This window comes from Calonectris borealis, chromosome 7, assembly GCF_964195595.1.
Source record: "Calonectris borealis chromosome 7, bCalBor7.hap1.2, whole genome shotgun sequence".
Classification (NCBI taxonomy): domain Eukaryota; kingdom Metazoa; phylum Chordata; class Aves; order Procellariiformes; family Procellariidae; genus Calonectris; species Calonectris borealis.
The window spans coordinates 30,712,173-30,731,760 of NC_134318.1; the positions used below are offsets into that span (position 1 = coordinate 30,712,173).

Below are 19,588 nucleotides of genomic sequence, written 5' to 3' on the forward strand. Positions count from 1 at the left end.
AGGGCTCTCTCTGCTCGGCTCCTGTCCCTGGTGTCTGAGGGCGTTCTGTTCCCCACGGCTTGGCGGTGGAGAGGGGAAGGGGTCTCTCAGGGCTGTCTCCTTCCTCGACCCCCACTCCGCCTCCTGGCCCAGCTGGCTCCTAGGGGCGGGCTAGGCCTCGTTAGGGCAGGGGGCGAGTGCTCCGTGAGGGGCCTCCCCTCGCTCCGCGGCGTGGGAGCAGCCGCTGGCTTGGACTGTCCTTGCGCTGCGGGCCTCCGCTGTGCTCCGTTTCTGGGGTGCCTCTTGGCCCTCCGGGTGTGTCACCGCAGAAAGAGCTCCTCGGATTTGTGGCTCTGCTTATGAGCTGCCCGGCCTTCTTTCTGCTTCTCTGTAGGGTGGAAAAGTAGCTAGGGAAAAATTGTCACTGAGTGTTAACAGAGCCTTCGTTGGTGAGAGCAGAACGTAAAAGGAGTGAGTGCTGTTGCATACTGTAGCTATAAGCAGGAAAACAGGTAGGTAGCATCAGGGACTTACCCAAAGTGCAAAATCAAGTAAGTACTGAAGTGCAAAATTGTCTTTTCTCCTTCTAGCCCAAGTTTTCCTTACTTGCTGGACAGAATTATTTTTCTGTGTGATAAATAGCATCGCTACTTGAAAATGTAAAGGATTCTTAGGCTGAGATCTTGGGGAAGGATTTAAGGGTGCAGGAGATCTATGTGAATGTGCTGCCAAACAGAGTTAAAGTAACAGCATTGGAAAAAGTATTAATTGTAGGCATGGTCATTTGAAGACAAATAGTCTGCATTAGAATGTAAAGGCAGAGAGTCACAGGATTTATTTTGAAAGAGTTGAACAAGTCTGTTTGAAGCTAGCTCTTAGGCTTGAATTTATTTTGCTGCTTACTAAGATTTATTACATATTTGTGACATACTGTATACATAGGCATGATGTACCTTTTTCTAGGCTCTTGCTTACATTAAGAAATAATAGTGATAACTTGCATTATATTTAATAGGTGCTGTGGGTTTCCTGTTTAATTGACAGATTGCTAAAATACCCAATTAACTAGACTTTCTTTACTGAAGTCTGTTTTTTTTAATAGAATACTGTATGTTGAATTTTGAACAACTGGGGGGAATGTTGACTTGTAAGATAAATGAGGACCTGCATCCTTTGGTATAGAGCCAGGGGGACCAGGGTTGCTGGGTTAGTAAGGCTTTGGCATACTGAGGCTTTGGTATGTTTCATCTCTGAAGAGGAAGCCCCTTGTGCCAGTCTTCTGTTGCCTAGTGACTTGTTTGCAGGATTTCATTTTTAAGAGGCTTCTGTTTTGAAACTCTTAAGTGCAATTTGCAGGTAAACAGAGGTGTAGCTGATGATTTTCCAGCTGCATTTTGGTCATTAGCAGGTGGTTCACAAGTGCTAAACTAAGTTAAGCATTGCCAAATCAATTTGAAGTTGGTACCTGCTGAGAGGTATGACTTATCATTTTAATTAAGGGTCTTTTCTGAGTGATCTGGAGATGCTTGCTTTTAATCTAAAATTCTACTTGTGTGAGTAATTACTTTTTTAAGCAGCATTCCCAGAAAGATCAAATGAAACAGTGGATTATTTTCACAGACCTGGGTACCCAATTACTTTGTTTTATAGAAAAGATTAATTGTTTATACATGTGAACAGTAAAAATCTTGTGGCTCTCAACGATCCTTTTATCACTACTTGGGATGCAGTTAAATGAAAGGACTGGTTCTTCACAACCTGACTTAGTGAGGATTATTCCTTTGAGTTAGACAAGCAGTAAGGGTCATTCAGGTTAAGAAAATACAGTTTGTTTGGAGTGGGCTTTTTTTGAAGAGTTCGATGTTGCAGGATCTGACCTTGGATTTATAGGCATAATATAATGGGTTCGAGTGCTTCATAAGTTGTCTTGCTCCTTTTTAACTCTTGAAAGAGGATATCAGATAGAAAAGAAATTATAATGGAGAATATCTGTAAGACTTTTTATAATATTTTTCATCTTTTTAAGAAAAAAAAATTCCATAGAGCTTTATGAGTGAGGGAAAAATAATATACAATATTCACAGTAAGATACTTCCTACCAGTTAGTAGTGTCATTCATCCTCTTGAAGAAAAGCCATTCACAAAGCAAGATGCTACTTAGCACATGAAACAGTTGTGTAACTTATGCAGATGTCTTTTTGAACTTAACAATTAGAAAATAAGCCTTAGTATTTCTTATCAGAGCTTTTTACTAATTTCTACAGCCACATGGCTCATTGTAATCAGGTGAAAATGGCACCATACATAATTCATTCTGTCTTTTAGCAGAACTGCTATCCATCTTGAGATGGAAGAACCAGTGTTTGATAAATTGACATCTTTGTGCAATACTCCAAAAGATTCTGGGACAGCAGCTCCACAGGGCACTAGTTCAGGGAAACAGGTAAGAAAACTTATTCGTTTTTCCAGTAGTGTGACTCTTCATAGTAACAAAAATGCTTGTGAAATCATCAAACAGTTGGAAGTCACTGAGATACTGTTCGCTGGAAGGCTGAAGATAGGTAGCTAATACCTATAGCTACAAGGTTGTTCAGGTGAGGAATGTGCTTGGTATACTTTGCTCTGAATATGCAGATGTTTGCTGTGAATATAAAGTGATGGAGCAGTATACCCAAAATGCCATACTAATAAATTTAAATGCAATGTAGGAGTGGTGGGTTTTGTTGTTTTTGTTGTGGTTTTTTTTTTTTTTTTTTAATCTGTCATCTTCAGTTTTGTTAAATCCTAGTTTTCTGGGTTGCTATGTATGCAGAATGACTTTCTGTGACTTCTGCTTGCACTTGAACAAAGTACACTGCTTTCAGTTTGTATATTATCCATAATGCTGAGCTTTACTTTGATGTCTGTCCTAGCATGCGTTATGGTGATGCTGTCACGCTCAGCATCTGGACCTATGCAGGATAGGGCTAGTTTGCAAGGGTTCCAACTAATCCCTCTCTCCCATATTTTAGTATATTTTCACAGGTAAGAAGGTTAGACACGAATTATTAAAAAAAAAAAAAAGAAGAAAAAGAAAAAAATTGTTAACTTCTTTTGAAGAAAAAGAATCCCTTTTTAGATGCTTATCAGTAAAGGATCTCAAAGCATGAACAAGTCAAAATTATACAGATCATTTCTAATAGTTTCAAGTAGAATACAGCTGTTTTATACTAGTGCTAATACAGAAAGTGTATTTGTGGTGGGATGGAACAGCAAAAAACCCCCATCCCTTATCTCCATTAAACTAGAGTGTGAAATTGAACATGATGGAATAAAATCAGCCAAGTTGAAATACGCTATATATCTTCTGCACAAAGACTAGATGAGTAGGTTTGCCTCAGTGGAGTACAGGATTTTCTCCTAGAAAAATATCTTTCCATATCTTGCAGTTGCATGTGCAAACACATGTGAAAGGAAGAAGTTAACTTTGTTATGTTTGTGAAAGCTATAGTGAGAATTAGGAAGTCTGGCTTTACAATTATCTTTACATATATGACATATTCTATGTAAATAATAACCAGGGTAAACAGTTCTTTGAAATTTGATCAAAAGATTAGATTATTCTAATCCCTCTGGGGTGTGTTTGTTTTGGTTTGGTTTTTTTTAGCCACTGAGTGCAGCTCTGAGGGAGCGATTAAGGAAAACAAGACGTTCATTTAATGCGAACTTTACAGTGGCAAAGAGGCTCAAAATAGACACTGAAGAAAAAGATTGTGCTGATGCTGACAAAGGGTGCCTGCCAAAGACAAATACAGATTGTTCCAGATTACAAGATGGTTCTGAAAACCTGGAAAGAAATGACACTGGACATACATGTTTCAAAAGTCCCTTACAGGAAAACGATCTCTGTGGATCAGCAGAGAATTCTCATGTGCTACAGGCTGATCTTAGTCAGCAACAGTCCCTGGAAGAAAAAGTAAGGCTGGTGAAACAAGTGCAAGAGAAGGAAGAACTACTTCGAAGGCTCAAACTGGTTAAGATGTACCGATCTAAGGTGAGGCGAACCTCTAAAAAAGCACTTTTAAGTCATTCTTTGAAGTACTGTTCATAGTGTGATCCTCATTTATTGATTTAAGCAACAATACTGACTCTTTTTTTTTGTGCGGTGTTTGTGTGTTGTCTCAGTTTAAGGCATTTTATAAAAATACACCTGCAGGATATTAAAAAAACCCACATTTCAGCCAACGATAACATTTTTTTTGTTTTGTCCCAATTTCAGAACAACCTGTCTGAACTGCAGGCTTTGATAGTGAAATGGAGAAGTAGTACCCAGCTGATGCTGTATGAACTACAGTCAGCCTTTTCTGCAGATGGCAAGAAAGTGAGTCTCACTCAGCTGGTAGATACGTTTGGATTAGAAGACCAGTTATTGCACTACAGCAGAACAGAAGAAGATTTTGTAGATGTTTGATCTACAGGTGCAAAGCTTTCAGTTACACACAGGCATAAGCAGAAGAGACTGAACGAATTCTCATCACATAAGAAATGTTGATCAGACAGTGGACTTTATGCTTTGAGGTTAGGAGGTTTTCTCAGGAGATACTTGTAAAGCTCTGTACTTAGATACAGTAGGCACTGTAAAAGGCATTACTTAATGGAAAAGATCGAACTCATGCTGTTTTGGAAAACCTGGCTCGATAACTTGATCAGTAATAGTTATTTAATAAAAATAAAATGGAATAAAATAATACTTTAACAGGTGGAAGTCAGTCCATTCTTGAAATAATGAACTCAAATTAATTGTCATTTCTGTTGATGTTCAGATGGGGAAGAGTTCAGCTCCCCATTTTACAAATGTCTTTCTGCTGCCCGTCAGTTAATGACAGCATTTTGTGAGTCAAGTAAAGATAACTAATTTTCATGTTGTTAATATTCTGAAGCTGCAATGAGGTGTTCTCAATAGCTTTAATTATTACTGAGGGAAATGTGCCATAATGTGCAATCATTTTCAGATACTGGTCCAGACAGTTGTCTTCAGGGAAGCTGTCACTTAAGCATTCTGCCACAGGCTGAGATAATAGAAGGGAAGGCAAGAAAATTGCAACCAACACCTGTCTACTGTACTACTTCATGTGAGAGCCAAGGTGTTTTCTCTCTTCAAATAAAAGAAAAACAAGGCCTTGTCTAATGGGAGTGCTTCAAATACAGCATCATAAAGCTGAATAAAACTTAAGCATTTCATTTATCCTCCAGTAAGTGTTGTCTTTTTAAAATGTGTTTGGTTTTTTTTTTTTAATCTTAACTTGAAATTGCTTATTTCCACATTATGGCCTATGCATATAGTGTGGTGACTTCTGTCTGCTTTTATCCTCCTTAAACTCATTGCTCATCAAGTGTAACAATAAATCTTAACTCCTCTATAGCTCTCCCTGCTATGAATATTGTTTTATATGCGATCACATTCCTTACTGTGTTTTGTTTACAGGTGGCATTTCCTGTTTCCTTAATAAGGGAGTAATTTCTTAGATATCTCAAGGGAAAGAAAATCAAAGATCATACAGACCCTTTTAACATTGGTAGGACTCATTAGACTTAAATCTGTATCCACAACTTGCTCTTAAGAACACTGAATGTTGCTGTCCACAGAGAATTAATGAAGAACAACCTATATTTCTAATCACATTTTGAGTATTAAGACACTATTTCTAGTGCCTCTTTAGGTTAATAAAAAACGATGATGCTGCCTGGTGAAGGGGGCAGTTCTCTTCCCTGAGATCCTTGGCAAATTTGGAACTCTGTTACTTCTAGGGAAGTTTCGGCAGGAAGAAAATCTTGCAAGAAGAATGGAGATTTAATTAGAATCCTTACAAACCCCAGTTAGACATGATAAAGCAAAAAAGGAGGTGGTGTACAAGATCACAACAGAAGTAGTTTTCCTTATAAGTGTTGAATTTTGTTAAACTAAGGTATCAAAGCTATTAATGCCCTCACAATGGAATCAGTTTAGATTTTATGTGAATGTATGAAAGGAGGAGAAGAATTAACGAACATGGTGAGAAATAAAAATCGGTGAGAATGCCTGAGTAGGTAGATCGGTCTCCAGCAGTGGTTAATTTTATCAAGGGTTCTTTATCTTTCTTAGAGAGATCGGGCAGGAGAATAGACTGCATATCAATGCAAAGGGGTGGGAGATAGCAGCAACTATTTCAGGAGGCCAGATGCTTCCAAACCTGGTTTTCCTGTGATTCTGCCAGTGGCAGCAGCCACAGCTACTGGTGGCTGTGGGTCATCATGCTATCAAAAGCAACAGCAGCTTTCAGGACTCGGCCAAGTGGCGCACATGGTCATGCCAAAGCATACCTTCATCTTCTCAGCCACCTACACCTGTGCCATCACAGGTATAAATATATTCTAAAAAGCACAATGAAGTCAAAGCCACAGACATGAATTCTAGCAGATGCAAATTCATGGATTTCTTGCAGTACTTCACTTTCAAAATGTTCTACAATTGCATATTGCAGACTAAGGATATACAAATACACCTGTTCTTCTATTAGTCTACACTTTCTTGTACCTTTTGTCTTCTGTAATGAACTATATGGTTTATATAATCAAAACAGCAGAAATGTTATATCTCATGAACTGAAATATAATGGGGATAAGACTAGGTATAAAATGTACAAAACAGAAAAACATGCATCTTTCAAACGGAAGTTATTTTTTAAAGAAATTACAGAAGAAATCATTTGTGGAAAGAAAAGTTCAGGGAGAAAAGGTGAATGTCCAAGCTCTTTTTCTTAGACAAGACCATGGTATTATATATCTACCTGGACTTTGGTTTTTAAAGAATAGGGAATGTTCTCGATCTCAGTCTTTCAACTTCTTCCTGAAGGATTTCAAACTGTTCTTCCTGTTCCTTTACAAGACCCCGTAGGTGTTTCTGCTTCAAAATCTCTCGGTAACGCTGCTTTGCAATCTTTGGAAATGTGCTGTGTGCCTGCATAAAACAAGATATAAGGGTTAGCCTGTACTTGTAGGGGATGCAGAGTTTATATTTATATTGGACCTGTCCTGGGGTTATTCCAAGTTCTGTATAAAATAGGCAAGCTTTTAAAAAAGGCTCACAGTTGGGCGTGAGTCTATAGTACTGAATAAAGCAAAAAATTTCAAAAAAGCACCTTTAGTTTCTAGCAAGTACCCACTGTTTTGAAAATCTCTGACTGTTTTACTAGTGGAAAGATCTCTACAGTTTTCCTAATAGTGAATACCCTTCTCAGCTTCATGTTACTTTCTCTGTTCCCTTGAATGGTTGGACAGAAGTGGGTTGAACAGTTCTGAGAAAGAATGAAAGTATGCTGTCTAATGAAGATATTAATGACTATAATATTTTGACTTAAATAGTTTCAGCAAGTTAGTCAATTAAATTTGGTTACAAGAGCAACAATCTCTAAGTATGCTCTTAAGTAAACAATGTTAAATTGTTGTGGTAGAAAGGGCACTGCTAATTGTGCACGTACAGTAATAAATAGGCACTCCTTGCCCCTTAGCTGATGCTGATGGAGAACAGGACTGTCTAGCCTTGGAAATATTTTCTGAATGTTTTTTGCTTGTGACTTAAAGTTCATTACTGTGACTCACCGGCTGCCTCAAAGATGTGCCTCCTTTCTGAAACAGAGATGAGCATTTCTTTGAGCTTCAGGCTGAGCTCATAGTTTGCTTGCGCTTTTAAACTGATGCACTTCTCCAACTCTTTAATTCTTTTCTGACGGTTCTTCACGTTCTTCTTGTGCAGCTGTCCATTTCCAAATGAATAAAGCAAATATATGAGCTTATACAAAAGCTGTTCAGACAAACCTCTGATGGAAACCTACAATCTTAAGCACTGCATTGTAGCTCAGTAAACTCATGTATTTTGATTTGAGTAGTAGCACATTCTAGCTTTACTTCCTGTAGTGTCTTTCACACACATATCCCAGTATGCTTTATGGAGTTCTAATATAAGTAGCAGACAAGGAACAAAGAGGTATGGATCAGGGAGAGACATACATTAAAGATAAAACTTGAAAGGCAATGGGAGGAAAGGAAGTCAATGGAATCAGTGAGTTGAAAACACTCTTGGATGCTAGGAGCTGCTGAAGAAAGGGTGGTTGTGCTGAAGCTGTCAGATGGGCTGTACAGGGACAAGATAAATACTAAAGCTTGAAGAGGAAAAGGAAGCTGATGCCAGCTAGAGCAACCTGGACAAAATCCAGTGGAATCACTTAAAAACAAGGATAATCATAATTTGAATATTGAAATAGATGAGGGAGCCAGCAAATCAGACTGTGGTGTCTGTGTTATTTTGAATAGAGGGGAGGAGTGATATTATGAACAGGCTGGCGCCCCTGGAGAGAAACATTAAGCAGTGAAGACTGGAAGAATGCTTCATTAGAAATGGAAGAGTGACTTTTATAGGCAATGCTGTGTAAGAAGTGATAAGCAGATCTGCATTCAGATGTTCAGGAAGGAAAGCATTTAATTCCAGTAACAGAGCAAGTAGACTTCTTTCCATAAGGTTGACCTATGCAGCAATCAATGTATGATGACTGCTTCCAAGGACTTTAGAGAACTGCTACTGTAGACAGCTCAGTGCAAGTTGAAGAAACTGTTGAAAGCCAGATGAATAAATACATGATATATATATCCATCTATGTGTGCTGTTAAGGCTATGCTCCAACAGTCCTTGAGTTAGCTGAAGAGTTAGTATGCCTACATCAGTTGCAGTTATTCCTTACAAACACCTCTTGCTAATGAAGGAGAGGAGTTGCATTTAAACTAAGGATGTGTCTCTCAAATGTGGGGTTCACTTAGGTTTTACCTTATCCATGATGCCAAGAGTCTGCTCCATCACTGAAATGTGGTGGGCGATGCGGCTGTCATAGTTCAGCACAGTTAGGAACTGAAGAGTTAAAAACAGAAAAAAACCATCTTATTAAGCCTGTTTATTCTCAACAATTCCACACTTCTGTAAAGACAATGATACTATGTGAAACTCAAAAAACTAGAATTCTGCACAGTGGAAAGACTTACTAGTGATCATAAATGGACATGGTAAATATATTCTTGGATGCTGTGTGAATACTAGACTGTACAGCTGTCAAAAAGAATGTTATCTATTATGTGTTAACATAGAAACAAAGACCAATCAAATTTGTTGTGAGGTTGTCAAAAAACCCAAGCTATACTTTTGCTTATAAGGTAGTCTAAGCTAACACAGCTGGAGGCCAAAGTGCTATACTGTGTGTCTTTAGGCCAGAGAAAAAAGTGATTATTTTCTGTCACGTGGCTTCCTACTAATTCTTACTTCTTCTATTGTTTTTATATCTGCATTGTAATTCAGATTTCAGAGAATTTATTACAGATTTTTTCGTGGGCACACTGCTACTAAAATATCTCTTTATCAAATGACAAATGGTAAAACAGTCTGTATGACCCATAATGGGCAGTAGACAGTTTTCTGTAGATGTAGATACATCCCCCTCCAGAGTACTGTCCCACCAAAGTGACAAGGAAAATTTTGTGGACTGCTCTAATTAGAAGAGGAAAAACAGGTGTTTCTCCTCATTCCAGGTGTTCTCAGGTCCTTACCCTCACACATTTATCTAAGCCATCTTTCTTTCTGTTCCTATTGTTGGGGTCTCTGTTGCCTTGTCTTTCCTACTAACCCCACATTTCTACTCAAAAAGTCAAGCCCCTCAGAGCATTCAAATTCTGATTAAACTGGTATATGCCTTTGCTACGGGCAAGTCTAACTCTGTCTGAAGGGCAATAGTTCTGCTCATCAGTTTAAATGAAGTTTGAGCTAATGGCAGCACTCTGGTAATAAATTTGCTACAAGAACTTTTCAGTGTGTTGTCACATCACCTCTTTGGAAAGCTGTTTTGTTGGTGTTAGTTATGGAAGTCCCTTGGCTGTGATTCAGAAGTGAACAAGCAGTTTGGAGAGCAGCAAAACAAATGAAGCCTGAGCAAAACATGTGTTTTGGATTTTCTTTTAAGCTTTTGATTGAATTGCAATATCCTTACCTGCCCTCCACCATTCTTCATTTTCTCTGTGCTTTATAGCTCTCCCCTCTGCAAATATCTCCAGCCTACCCATCCTCCAACATCCCTTACTCCAAACCTTTATGCCCCTAACCTCATTGTCACAAACCCACCAGCTTTCCTTGCAGTCCTCTACATCCCATACTGCAATACCCTCAGGCTTCCCCTACAACCTCTCTTCTTCCTCCTCTCTTCTCCCACTGGTATCCTTGGCTCTCTCCCACAACATTTACCTGTTTTCTGGCCTGCCAGCTGGACTTGTTCAAAGCTATGTGGGTGCTGACTTGCTGGCCAGCTGCTGCCTCTTGCCTGCCAAACAATTCCCTGTCGTTCTGCTGCTGGGCCAACAAATGGCAGGCAGTGGGGCTCAGTCAGGTTCCTGTAGGAATGCTCAATCTTTGTATACTGAGCAAAAACTACAGTATTTCTGTGAGATACCAGATGGGGGCACCTCACACCTTTCACTTAAAAGGAAGTTGTGTGCTTGATTTAAAAGAACTCTTCCTTGTAGCTGCAAAATCCTGATTCCTTATTCTCAGTGCCAGTTTTGAAACACTAAGAGTTAGGGCTAATTTTGCCTTTGTTTACACCTGAACATCCCAAAGAACTTAATCACTGATCAATCTCAAGAGTAAAACTTCCTTTTGAAAGCTGAATTGTTGACCTATTAGGCATCAGGTTTCTCCATAGTAGTAAGAGACTTAAGAGGTATAAATGGTCTTACAGGTATAGGCAGCAAAATTTTCTGCAGTCAAAATATAAATTAGAGAAAGTAACTCACTAGCTGGCGATCTTTTGAAATAGGTAGTGTTACAATATCCCGAGCCTTCTGTTTCAGATCTTCTATCTGCATTCTCATTTTCTTGTGTTCCCATTCCAGCTGAAAAATCCCTTTAGAGAATTCTTTACATTCCACCATGCTAGCAATTTTTTTTTCTCCTTGAGCCTGAAAAAATAGATTAATCTTAATTAACACACTTTACAGATTGTGGAATAATTATTTGCAAAAAGATGTGCAAGCTTCCAAAGTTATAATTTTAGTAAGGAAAACATGCTATACTGCAGTATCTTTCAGACTTTGCTCCAGATGGTTATCTTTTGTGGAATTTTTTTCCCTTTTATGCCTTGTGCCACAGCCTTGGATCGTAGAAGAAGATGAAGAAAATTACAACTAACCTCTTTCTCCATCTTTTATCTTTTATAAGAACGCGAAGGCATTTTAACTCTACAAAACACAGACTCGCTCTGTATAAGGTATTCTGCATTTGTTACTGAAGGCTTTGTGCAGTAGCAGTAACAAGCAATTTTTGTACAGCTAGAATGCCTAAAAAAAGAACGTTTAATAAGAGTATGAAAAACTCTTTTAAGTGTGATCACCAAATTCACCTTACATAAAAAAGTATATTAATTTTTTAAATCTTAATGTAAGCTACTGTTCAAATGCTTCTTAACATGACTATAAGTTTGCCTTGAGGGAATTTTCGGACTGGTGCCCACGGTATTAGCATTTTCTATTTACAGAGAGTGTGTAAGTGATGGTGTGTCTAAAAACTGTTGTCATTTCATTGATCTAAATTGTATAGATCAAACATCAAGAAAGCAGTCTGTATTGCAATCTTTACATCATGATAAGAGTCTTTACAGAATTCTTAATAGCCTCTAGATTACAATGGAGCCTACTAGTGGTGTGTAGTAATGAATTGAAACTAGATGTCAAGCTGGAGAAAAAGCAGAGACCCTGAAGGACAATACATTTGTTTAAAAAGCTTAAATTTCCTTCAGATAATGTAAATTACCATGATAGAGCAATTCAATTCTTCAATAACACTCTTATGAATGAGAATGGCATCAGTGTATTCTGGGATCTCAGTACTCTCCAATTCCACCTGTCCTTGTTTTAGCAAAAACTGGATAGTCAAATTCAATTGAAGTTTCATCTTCTCCTCCTGCAGCCTAAAATGGCAGAAAACAAAAACAATGTTTAGTGATTTCAACAGAATTATATAAATACTCCTATGATTCTCAAAATGTTTATATTTTGTCCTGGTTTCGGCTGGGATAGAGTTAATTTTCTTCCCAGTAGCTGATATAGTGCTGTGTTTTGGATTTAGTATGAGAATAATGTTGATAACACACTGATGTTTTAGTTGTTGCTAAGTAGTGCTTACACTAAGTCAAGGATTTTTCAGCTTCCCATGCTCTGCCAGGTGCACAAGAAGCTGGGAGGGGGCACAGCCAGGACAGCTGATCCAAAGTGGCCGAAGGGATGTTCCATACCATATGACATCACGCTCAGTATATAAACTGGGGAGAGTTGGCCAGAGAGCAGCGATCGCTGCTCGCGGCCTGGCTGGGCATCGGTCAGCGGGTGGTGAGCGGTTGCATCACTTGTTTTTCCTGGGTTTTGTTCCTCTCTCTCTCTCCCTCCGCTCCCACCAGCGTGGAGGGGAGGGTGAGCGAGCAGCTGTGTGGTGCTTGATTGCTGACTGGGGTTAAACCACGACAATTTATTACTGGTAAGTGGTATGTTCATGTAGGGGTTACTCTTTGACAGCCTGTCTTCTATTTGCTCCCAAAGTGACAACAGAATTTGCAACTTATTTCCATACATGAAGTTTTCAACCACTGGATTCAGTTTAACATACTGTAGCAGATGTTCTAAGAGAAAGTATCCTTACTGAACAGGAATCTTAACAACAATTGAAAAGGAAATGGAGGAGACTCCCAGCCAGTACCCATTTTTTTGTATAATTTATCCTGGTTTTTTTTCGTGAATGACAATGAATGTGAAAATTATGTCATATACATGAAAAAATGAAATATTGCAGGTCCAAGCAGCTCAGTGAAATCAGGTGTCACATGACTGAGCAGCATATTGCAATTAGGAGTGATCACTGTATCTTAGGCTTACATGAGCAAAATTTAACTGAGCTAGCTAGCAAATATGGCCTTGAAGGCTTTGGGGGATTCATTGTATAATGTAGCTTTTGGGGCAGTCAGTTTGCATTGAAGATCATGCTGTCATCCTTACTGATGTTGTTACTTAAGATGGTAGATTAAGACTGGTTTGGCCTGCTCACATGGGCTGCAATAACACCTCATTTCTCTTAGATGAATCCTAGAAAAAAGAGTTTTGAAGAACATAGCTGTGTAATTCTGTATGTAACTTTTGGTTCTGTGTTGGTGGAGTATTAAAATGTAGCTGAACATAGGAAAAGAAATAAAATTACCAAGTGAGTTCTTGGAAAATGTCTTCTATTTCTGATTTAATCTTCTCATTGTCATCCATTCTTCTCTGGAGAAAGGCCTGCATCTCTGCCAATGTTAGGGCTTTCCATTTCACCTAAGCAAGCAATATCATGACATTCTGAACTTTTTCAACTTTGTCAGTATGTCAGGGCAAGCCTCTTCAAGAACGGAGAAGACAAGTTCTTAAGAAGACATATGTATGCATAAATATGCAGCCTGGTATTTTAAGAATCCCAGTAGAGCACATGAGACATAGAGGTTACAATCCTTACACTCTGCTCAGAAAATAATGTATTCATTTATGCATAGTTTATTCACATGAAGGGAAATCACATTTCCTTCTCTCTTGGTCAAAGGTCATGTATCTCTGTCTCTGCATAATTCAGATTTACACCTTCATGCTTTTAAACTGAATAAATAGCTTTCTAGAACTTTCCAGCAACACCCTTTGTTAAGAATTGCTCTTGGTAGAAAAATATGGGAATGCATTGGTGCAAATGTAGAATGCTAATGGCAGGGAACGACTCCAATAGATGATGGAAATCAAATACCTTAATAGTTTTTTGGTATGGATAGAGAAAAGGAAAAATATCTTTTTTTTTAATGAAACCATATCAAGGTCACAATCATTCTGATAAAATCCATCCACACTAATATGCTAATTTTTCCTCTGAAGGAGAACTAGAGCGGGTTTCCCTTGATGACATTTCTATTATTCAGAATTGAATGTGGCCGGAAGCAACCTTCAAACTCAAATGCAGCTTATATATGCTGCATTGTCATTTCACCACTAGCTTGACCCTACACTTGAACTCCACAGAAGTTTAATACCTGAAAATATCAAGAAGTATACTGGCAAAATAAAGAATTTTACATACCAGCTCCTCACTCTCCATTTTATTTCGTCTAGCTAGACAAAAATGTTCCCATATAGATGGGTCTAAGCCATTAGGCATGTGCTCAGGACTATCCAGTTCATCCATGGCTTTCATTAAAAGGGTAAGTGCATCTTTGTGATCTTCAGCTGAGCCTGAACAGTCCCCATATGGGTTAGTGGTGTCAAGGAGCCTTTCTGTCACTGGCGTCCTAGTGCACATACACAGTACATACAGTATTTCCTTTTTATTTTCTCTTGCATAAAAGAAGCTTATAAACAACTAAGAACATTTCATACTCTCAATCTCTTCCAAAAAGCAAATAGATGAGACTGCATCTTACTCAAAATAAGAATATATGTTTTTGAGAACTAATGATTATTTAGATTGCATTTAAAATAGATTGTGTGGGGTGAATAAGGAAATGTAAGTACTTAAAATAGCAATCCTTAGTATGATAGGAAATCAACCATTGTTAACTATCCAATAAAAAGCAGGCAGTCTACTGATTATCAAAATAATTTAGACTATTGAAATAAATAGCATTCTCATTCTTGACACACAAGAAATATTAGTATTTAAACAGATGGAATCAAGGGGGATCTTACTTTGGTCGATGTTTGTAAAGTTGGAAAAGTTCATCAAGGAGATTGGCAGGTACGTCAGCAAACTCCTTTGTAAAACCACATTCCAGATTCTAGGAGAAAAACAGAAAGTGTCCTTGTTACCACAAAGTTATTTTAAAAAAAGCATCAACCTGCCCATATCTTAGAAATACAGAATGTGGTGTTCTTCCAAGTGCTCCCAAGCAGCACGGTAATCTGGACTATTTAATAAATTCTTCTATGCACATACTCTCCTTTACTGCTTAATTTCAGCGATCAGCAAGTTGACCAGAACTCATCCCATACTTAGAGTGAAGTATGTTCTTCTCATTATCAAGACACAGCATTGACTTTTTAATTTCTGAATCATCTTGTGTTTGTTGAGAGTCTCACCTTCTCTTCAGCTATTGCATTTTCATAGGTGTCTATGTAAGCTTCGATTTTATTTTTTGTAGTCTGGATTGTTCTTGCAGTCTTGACCTATAGCAAAACCAGAAGATTTCGGGAATGAAACTCAGCCAGCAGAAGAATTGAATGGCCATTCGTATACACTGATGAAGCTGACACTTTCTTATTTCTAAAGAAAACCTTGTGAGCTATTTTTACTAACAATATAATGCCTTCTTCAGGTGGTTACTTGTAGATACCGCTAAAAGGTGAGAAGCTGCGAAATTAAACTAGACCACTGCTTAAGAAAGTAAGAAATCAGTGTAAGAAATATCTTATACAAATGCTTACAAGTCTTCTGTTTAAACTTTGAATGTAAGGACCTATGTTGATACTTGTTTTCACTTGCACAGAGATTTCCTTTTCCTTTCATGTCATCACAGGTAAGACCAGTCGAAAATTCTCAAATGCTGTTCAGTGGAGGGTTCTTCATTTTAGAATGCAGTTTCCCTGTTGTCATGACATAGTTCTGCTATGTGTGAGGATACTAAGCTCATCTGTTTTATCGAGGCTGTTAAATGCTTATACTCTGCTGGGGAGACTGTTTTGTTGTATTTGGCAGTTTGCATGGACCAAAAGATATACCAATGGAAACATTTAGAAAAGTAAAAAAAAAAGATGTATTTTGAAAAATGTAAGCTGGAATACATTGGCCTCCCATAATTTTAAAACTAGTTCAGCCTATTCAGTGGTGGGGGCTAGATACCTACTTTGAAACCTCTCCCTGTAGTTCACATACAAATGGCTGCTTGCAGCTCCAAACACAGAGGTCTGTACAGGTCGAGTAGGAGATCTGACATAGGGAGGCATTAATATATTCTCTGTGGGCTCAGAAACAGCTCCACGAAGACAAAGTGGGCAAATGGAATACTATTGTCCCAAGAGCCAGAACCATCCTGCAGACTACTGCCACTTAGATCACCTGAGTCACACAGGTATTGGCAGGACACAATATTCACTCAAAATTATTACTGTGGGCAGTAAGCATTTGTATTGAAATCCAGATCTACTACTTGTGCTCTCCAGTCTTTTGTTGAGTTGTATATGATTTGACAGGGATGGGTAAACTCTTCAGGAGATTAAATTGGTCAATAAGACTATAAACACGTTGTATTCTGTGGTATGTTCTGCTTTCATGGTCAGATACTCACACGCCACCTTTGCTTTGAACTAGCAAACACAAGTCAGCGTGGCCCTGGCCTGCATTGGACACCTCAGTGAAATATGTGATAGATTACACATTCTTTTGTGCATCTTTCTGTCATAAAAGCATCATAATTGGTGCTTCCAGCTTGATACTGGATGCTAAAAAATATTATATATAGCAAACAAATAGCAGCATGCCCTTCTGAATGTATGGAGCTTTACCAAAGAACTCCAGATGAACCAAGATGAGTATCTATTCAAAAACATATGTATTTATAATGGAAGTCACCTGTACAAGTTAAAAAAAAAATCAGTGACCCTGTAAATTGTCAGAAAATCATTTATGGCAAAATTTTGATTTGGAAAGAACAGTCTTCACAAGAAATTGTATTGTAAATATTACACTTTTACTAAGAACAGCATTCCAAATGACAACTTACCTTCTCTTTCTCCTTTTTCATAAGGAAGTTATGAAGTCCAGCTTCTCTAGTGTCCAACTCTTCATTCAACAGTAAAGCATAAACGAGATTGACTATTTTGAGTTCTTCCTGTGAAAAGATTGCAACAAAAAATGTTAACATTCCTCCTGCACAGAGGCAGAGATGAAAAATCAATGTTCTCTGCGATACCTGATAGATGACCATCTCTAATTTCACTTTCCTTTCAGAGAGTTTGCACACAGTCTCATCAAAATTTTCTGTTGTTTCCTGGATGGAAGCTTCAAGTTTCTTCAATTCATTTTCCAGTGACTGGGGAAGGGAAGGACAAGAGCAGCAATATTACATCTGAAGGAACAAAGAAGCTCTGATACAGTATATCAGATGCTGGAGAATGCACAATATGGAACTATCCTTCAGCCAAAAGGTCCCAGAAATTACTTGTTTGGAAGGAGAGTGCTGCCAGGCTACCAAGTTATGTTGTCCAAATACCACTTTGAAGGATAAATATAATTGTATTATTTGTGTATGGCATCAGCAACTCTGGGAATGGAATCTGGAAAAAAAAACGTTTTAGGAATACTGGTACATTTGTGAAGGAAAGTTACCTTTTGTCAGATATCACAAGTTTTGGCACGTATTAATTGGTATAAGTAGAGACTGCCTTATTTTACTGTCTAAGCTAGGACTTATTAAATATGCCACATGATCTTTGTTCTTCATTTGTTCTTCGTTTATTCTATTTATTAGTATTCATTTTTAGAAGTAGCTCCTGAGAAAGATCAGAAGCTTTGGTCATGAGCACTGTGAACAAAACTACTCCTTTTCTCATTTTAATTTACCCTTCTATACTTTTCTTTTTCTTCATTCAGCTCCTTGACTTTTCTCTCATGTTCTCTAAATATTTTCTTTTCTTCATCATTCCAAACATGCTCAGGCTTGGATATAAAAGGAGGTGGAGGAATATCCTGGAAGTATTAAAGACAAATATGCTTCAAAAGCTGTATTAAGTCTCCATCAGCACACTAACAAACTATAGCATGCATCAAATTTAATGAAAGGTATTAGTGGTAGGTAAGGTATAAGCCTTAAGACTAAGTAATATATATATTCTATTTCTCTGGTCTGTTACTTGCACCAGTAGTTTTGGTGTATATATATTGTGCTATTCTCTCTCAGTTGCTTACAGGAATTCACTACTGGATCTTGTAAAATACAAGTATTTTGTACTCAAACATACTACTGTCAGTACAAGATATGCCACATTTTCTGTTTCAGAACCCCAAATCTAACTCTATGCTAATGTATACTTCTAAGTGGAGTCCTAATTTTCCAAAACAGATCAATTCCAGGGAGAGCGCTTGGGTCTGCCCTATCCTTTTTCTGTGACACTCCTTCACATTCTTTCCTTCCTTTAATACTGTACTATCTATATTTGCTGAGTTAAATGGAACACAGTATTTTTCTGTAAGATCACAGCCATGGATAACAGACCCTTCCCCCAGCAGTACAGTTGTTGTAATGGTAATACTAGGTTATGTTTCTATAGTATTGCACTGTGATAGGGACAGGTGTGGATGGGTAAATCACATGCAGGCACTAGAATCTCGTGGTCTCTTTTGAGTCCAGTGTATGGTGTCTTACAGGGTCTACCTAGGCATAATGCAATTCGACAATTCTCTGACTTTCTTCTATCACTTAGGTTGGAAATATTTGCTAGTTGAACTTCATGTTTCCTTAAAAGCCCTCAAGCTACCTAAATGATATGTCAGAAGTGCAGCTCACCATTTTCAAGATGTCTTCCTTTTTGACTTCCAGCACTCCACCCATCATGTCATCAAGAGCACGCAGTCTTTCATTGTCCTGGGAACAACCACAAAAATATTTTAAGGTACAAAAGGAAGTGTAGTAATTGAAAGTTTTGGGAATGATAATAGGGTAGTTCACCTCTAGATCACCCATACGATTATACTCTGTGTCAATAGTAGATTAATGCTCTTTGGTGATGCATGTGAAATATGCTAAAAGTCTCAGAATTTTTTCTGGTGGGCAGATGTTCATATACCAAATAACTTACATAGGCATAGACTACTCCTGGCCAGTTGGCAGGGTAGGATGAAGGAAGTTGTAGTGTCACTGTCTTATTGTGCACCTCTTTTGGGACCAGACCCATCTTAGGCTTTTCACAGATGCATTTTAAAGCCAGAGGAAAGCATTATGATCTCCCAGTCTGATCCCTGAAGAACAGAGGTCGCTCAGTCAACCAACACATATCAAGCACAAAGCTCTTGATTGAGCAGTAGGATGCATTTAGAAATGTATCTAGTCCCCAGTCACCTGATATGGTATTTTTAATTGCCACTAAGCAGATTTTTAAAAATTGTGAGCCTAACACTAAATTTTTTCTTCCTCCAGCTGGTCTATGTAGTTCTGATTGTAAACGATAATAAGAGGGGAAAGGTACACATCATCATTACCTACCATTTTAAATTTATTCTTCCATACTACATTACTGGAATATTCCAGTGCAGCATTAACTAAATAAGCCTAATCAGAGACAAAGGCCTATCAGTAAAAAGGATACTACTTTAAGTACCATAGCAGGAAGGCGTCTTTCCATTTCAAGCTTAGCCAGCATTTCTGCTTTCTCTGTCTCTTGGTGAGTCAAGTAGTTTTCAACTTTAATCTGAAGGAAGAAAATGAGGTTCATGTCAGGGTTCTTTTCTCCAAACATGATCACATGTGGACTAAGAACATTTGGAAAGATGGTGTAATACTAATTCTTAATG

General features: G+C 38.1%; 2 protein-coding genes across 4 annotated transcripts in view; one reads left to right on the forward strand and one right to left on the reverse strand.

Moving 5' to 3' along the window:
* Positions 1-5,389, forward strand: SFR1 (SWI5 dependent homologous recombination repair protein 1). Of its 3 annotated transcripts, XM_075154992.1 has the most exons (5): positions 1-491; positions 2,305-2,422; positions 3,626-4,012; positions 4,238-4,339; positions 4,971-5,389. In XM_075154992.1, exons 2-5 carry the CDS (start codon positions 2,327-2,329, stop codon positions 5,010-5,012), a joined length of 627 nt encoding a protein of 208 aa, XP_075011093.1. In that variant the 5' UTR covers positions 1-491; positions 2,305-2,326; the 3' UTR covers positions 5,013-5,389. The 3 variants fall into 3 exon arrangements, with proteins under 3 accessions (XP_075011093.1, XP_075011092.1, XP_075011090.1); XM_075154991.1 differs by having other exon boundaries at positions 4,238-5,389; XM_075154989.1 differs by lacking the exon at positions 1-491 and having other exon boundaries at positions 2,291-2,422; positions 4,238-5,389.
* A 1,276-nt stretch (positions 5,390-6,665) lies between these two features.
* Positions 6,666-19,588, reverse strand: part of CFAP43 (cilia and flagella associated protein 43) — a 50,363-nt gene continuing 37,440 nt past the window's right edge. The window contains exons 26-39 of the mRNA XM_075155000.1: positions 19,396-19,485; positions 18,585-18,662; positions 17,642-17,767; positions 16,992-17,111; positions 16,803-16,910; positions 15,163-15,249; positions 14,773-14,861; positions 14,168-14,375; positions 13,271-13,383; positions 11,837-11,993; positions 10,822-10,986; positions 8,816-8,896; positions 7,587-7,750; positions 6,666-6,947 (exon numbers count right to left, since the gene is read on the reverse strand). Coding sequence (XP_075011101.1) covers positions 6,800-6,947; positions 7,587-7,750; positions 8,816-8,896; positions 10,822-10,986; positions 11,837-11,993; positions 13,271-13,383; positions 14,168-14,375; positions 14,773-14,861; positions 15,163-15,249; positions 16,803-16,910; positions 16,992-17,111; positions 17,642-17,767; positions 18,585-18,662; positions 19,396-19,485 — 1,734 coding nt within the window. The 3' untranslated portion in view covers positions 6,666-6,799. The remainder of the gene's footprint in view (positions 6,948-7,586; positions 7,751-8,815; positions 8,897-10,821; positions 10,987-11,836; positions 11,994-13,270; positions 13,384-14,167; positions 14,376-14,772; positions 14,862-15,162; positions 15,250-16,802; positions 16,911-16,991; positions 17,112-17,641; positions 17,768-18,584; positions 18,663-19,395; positions 19,486-19,588) is intronic.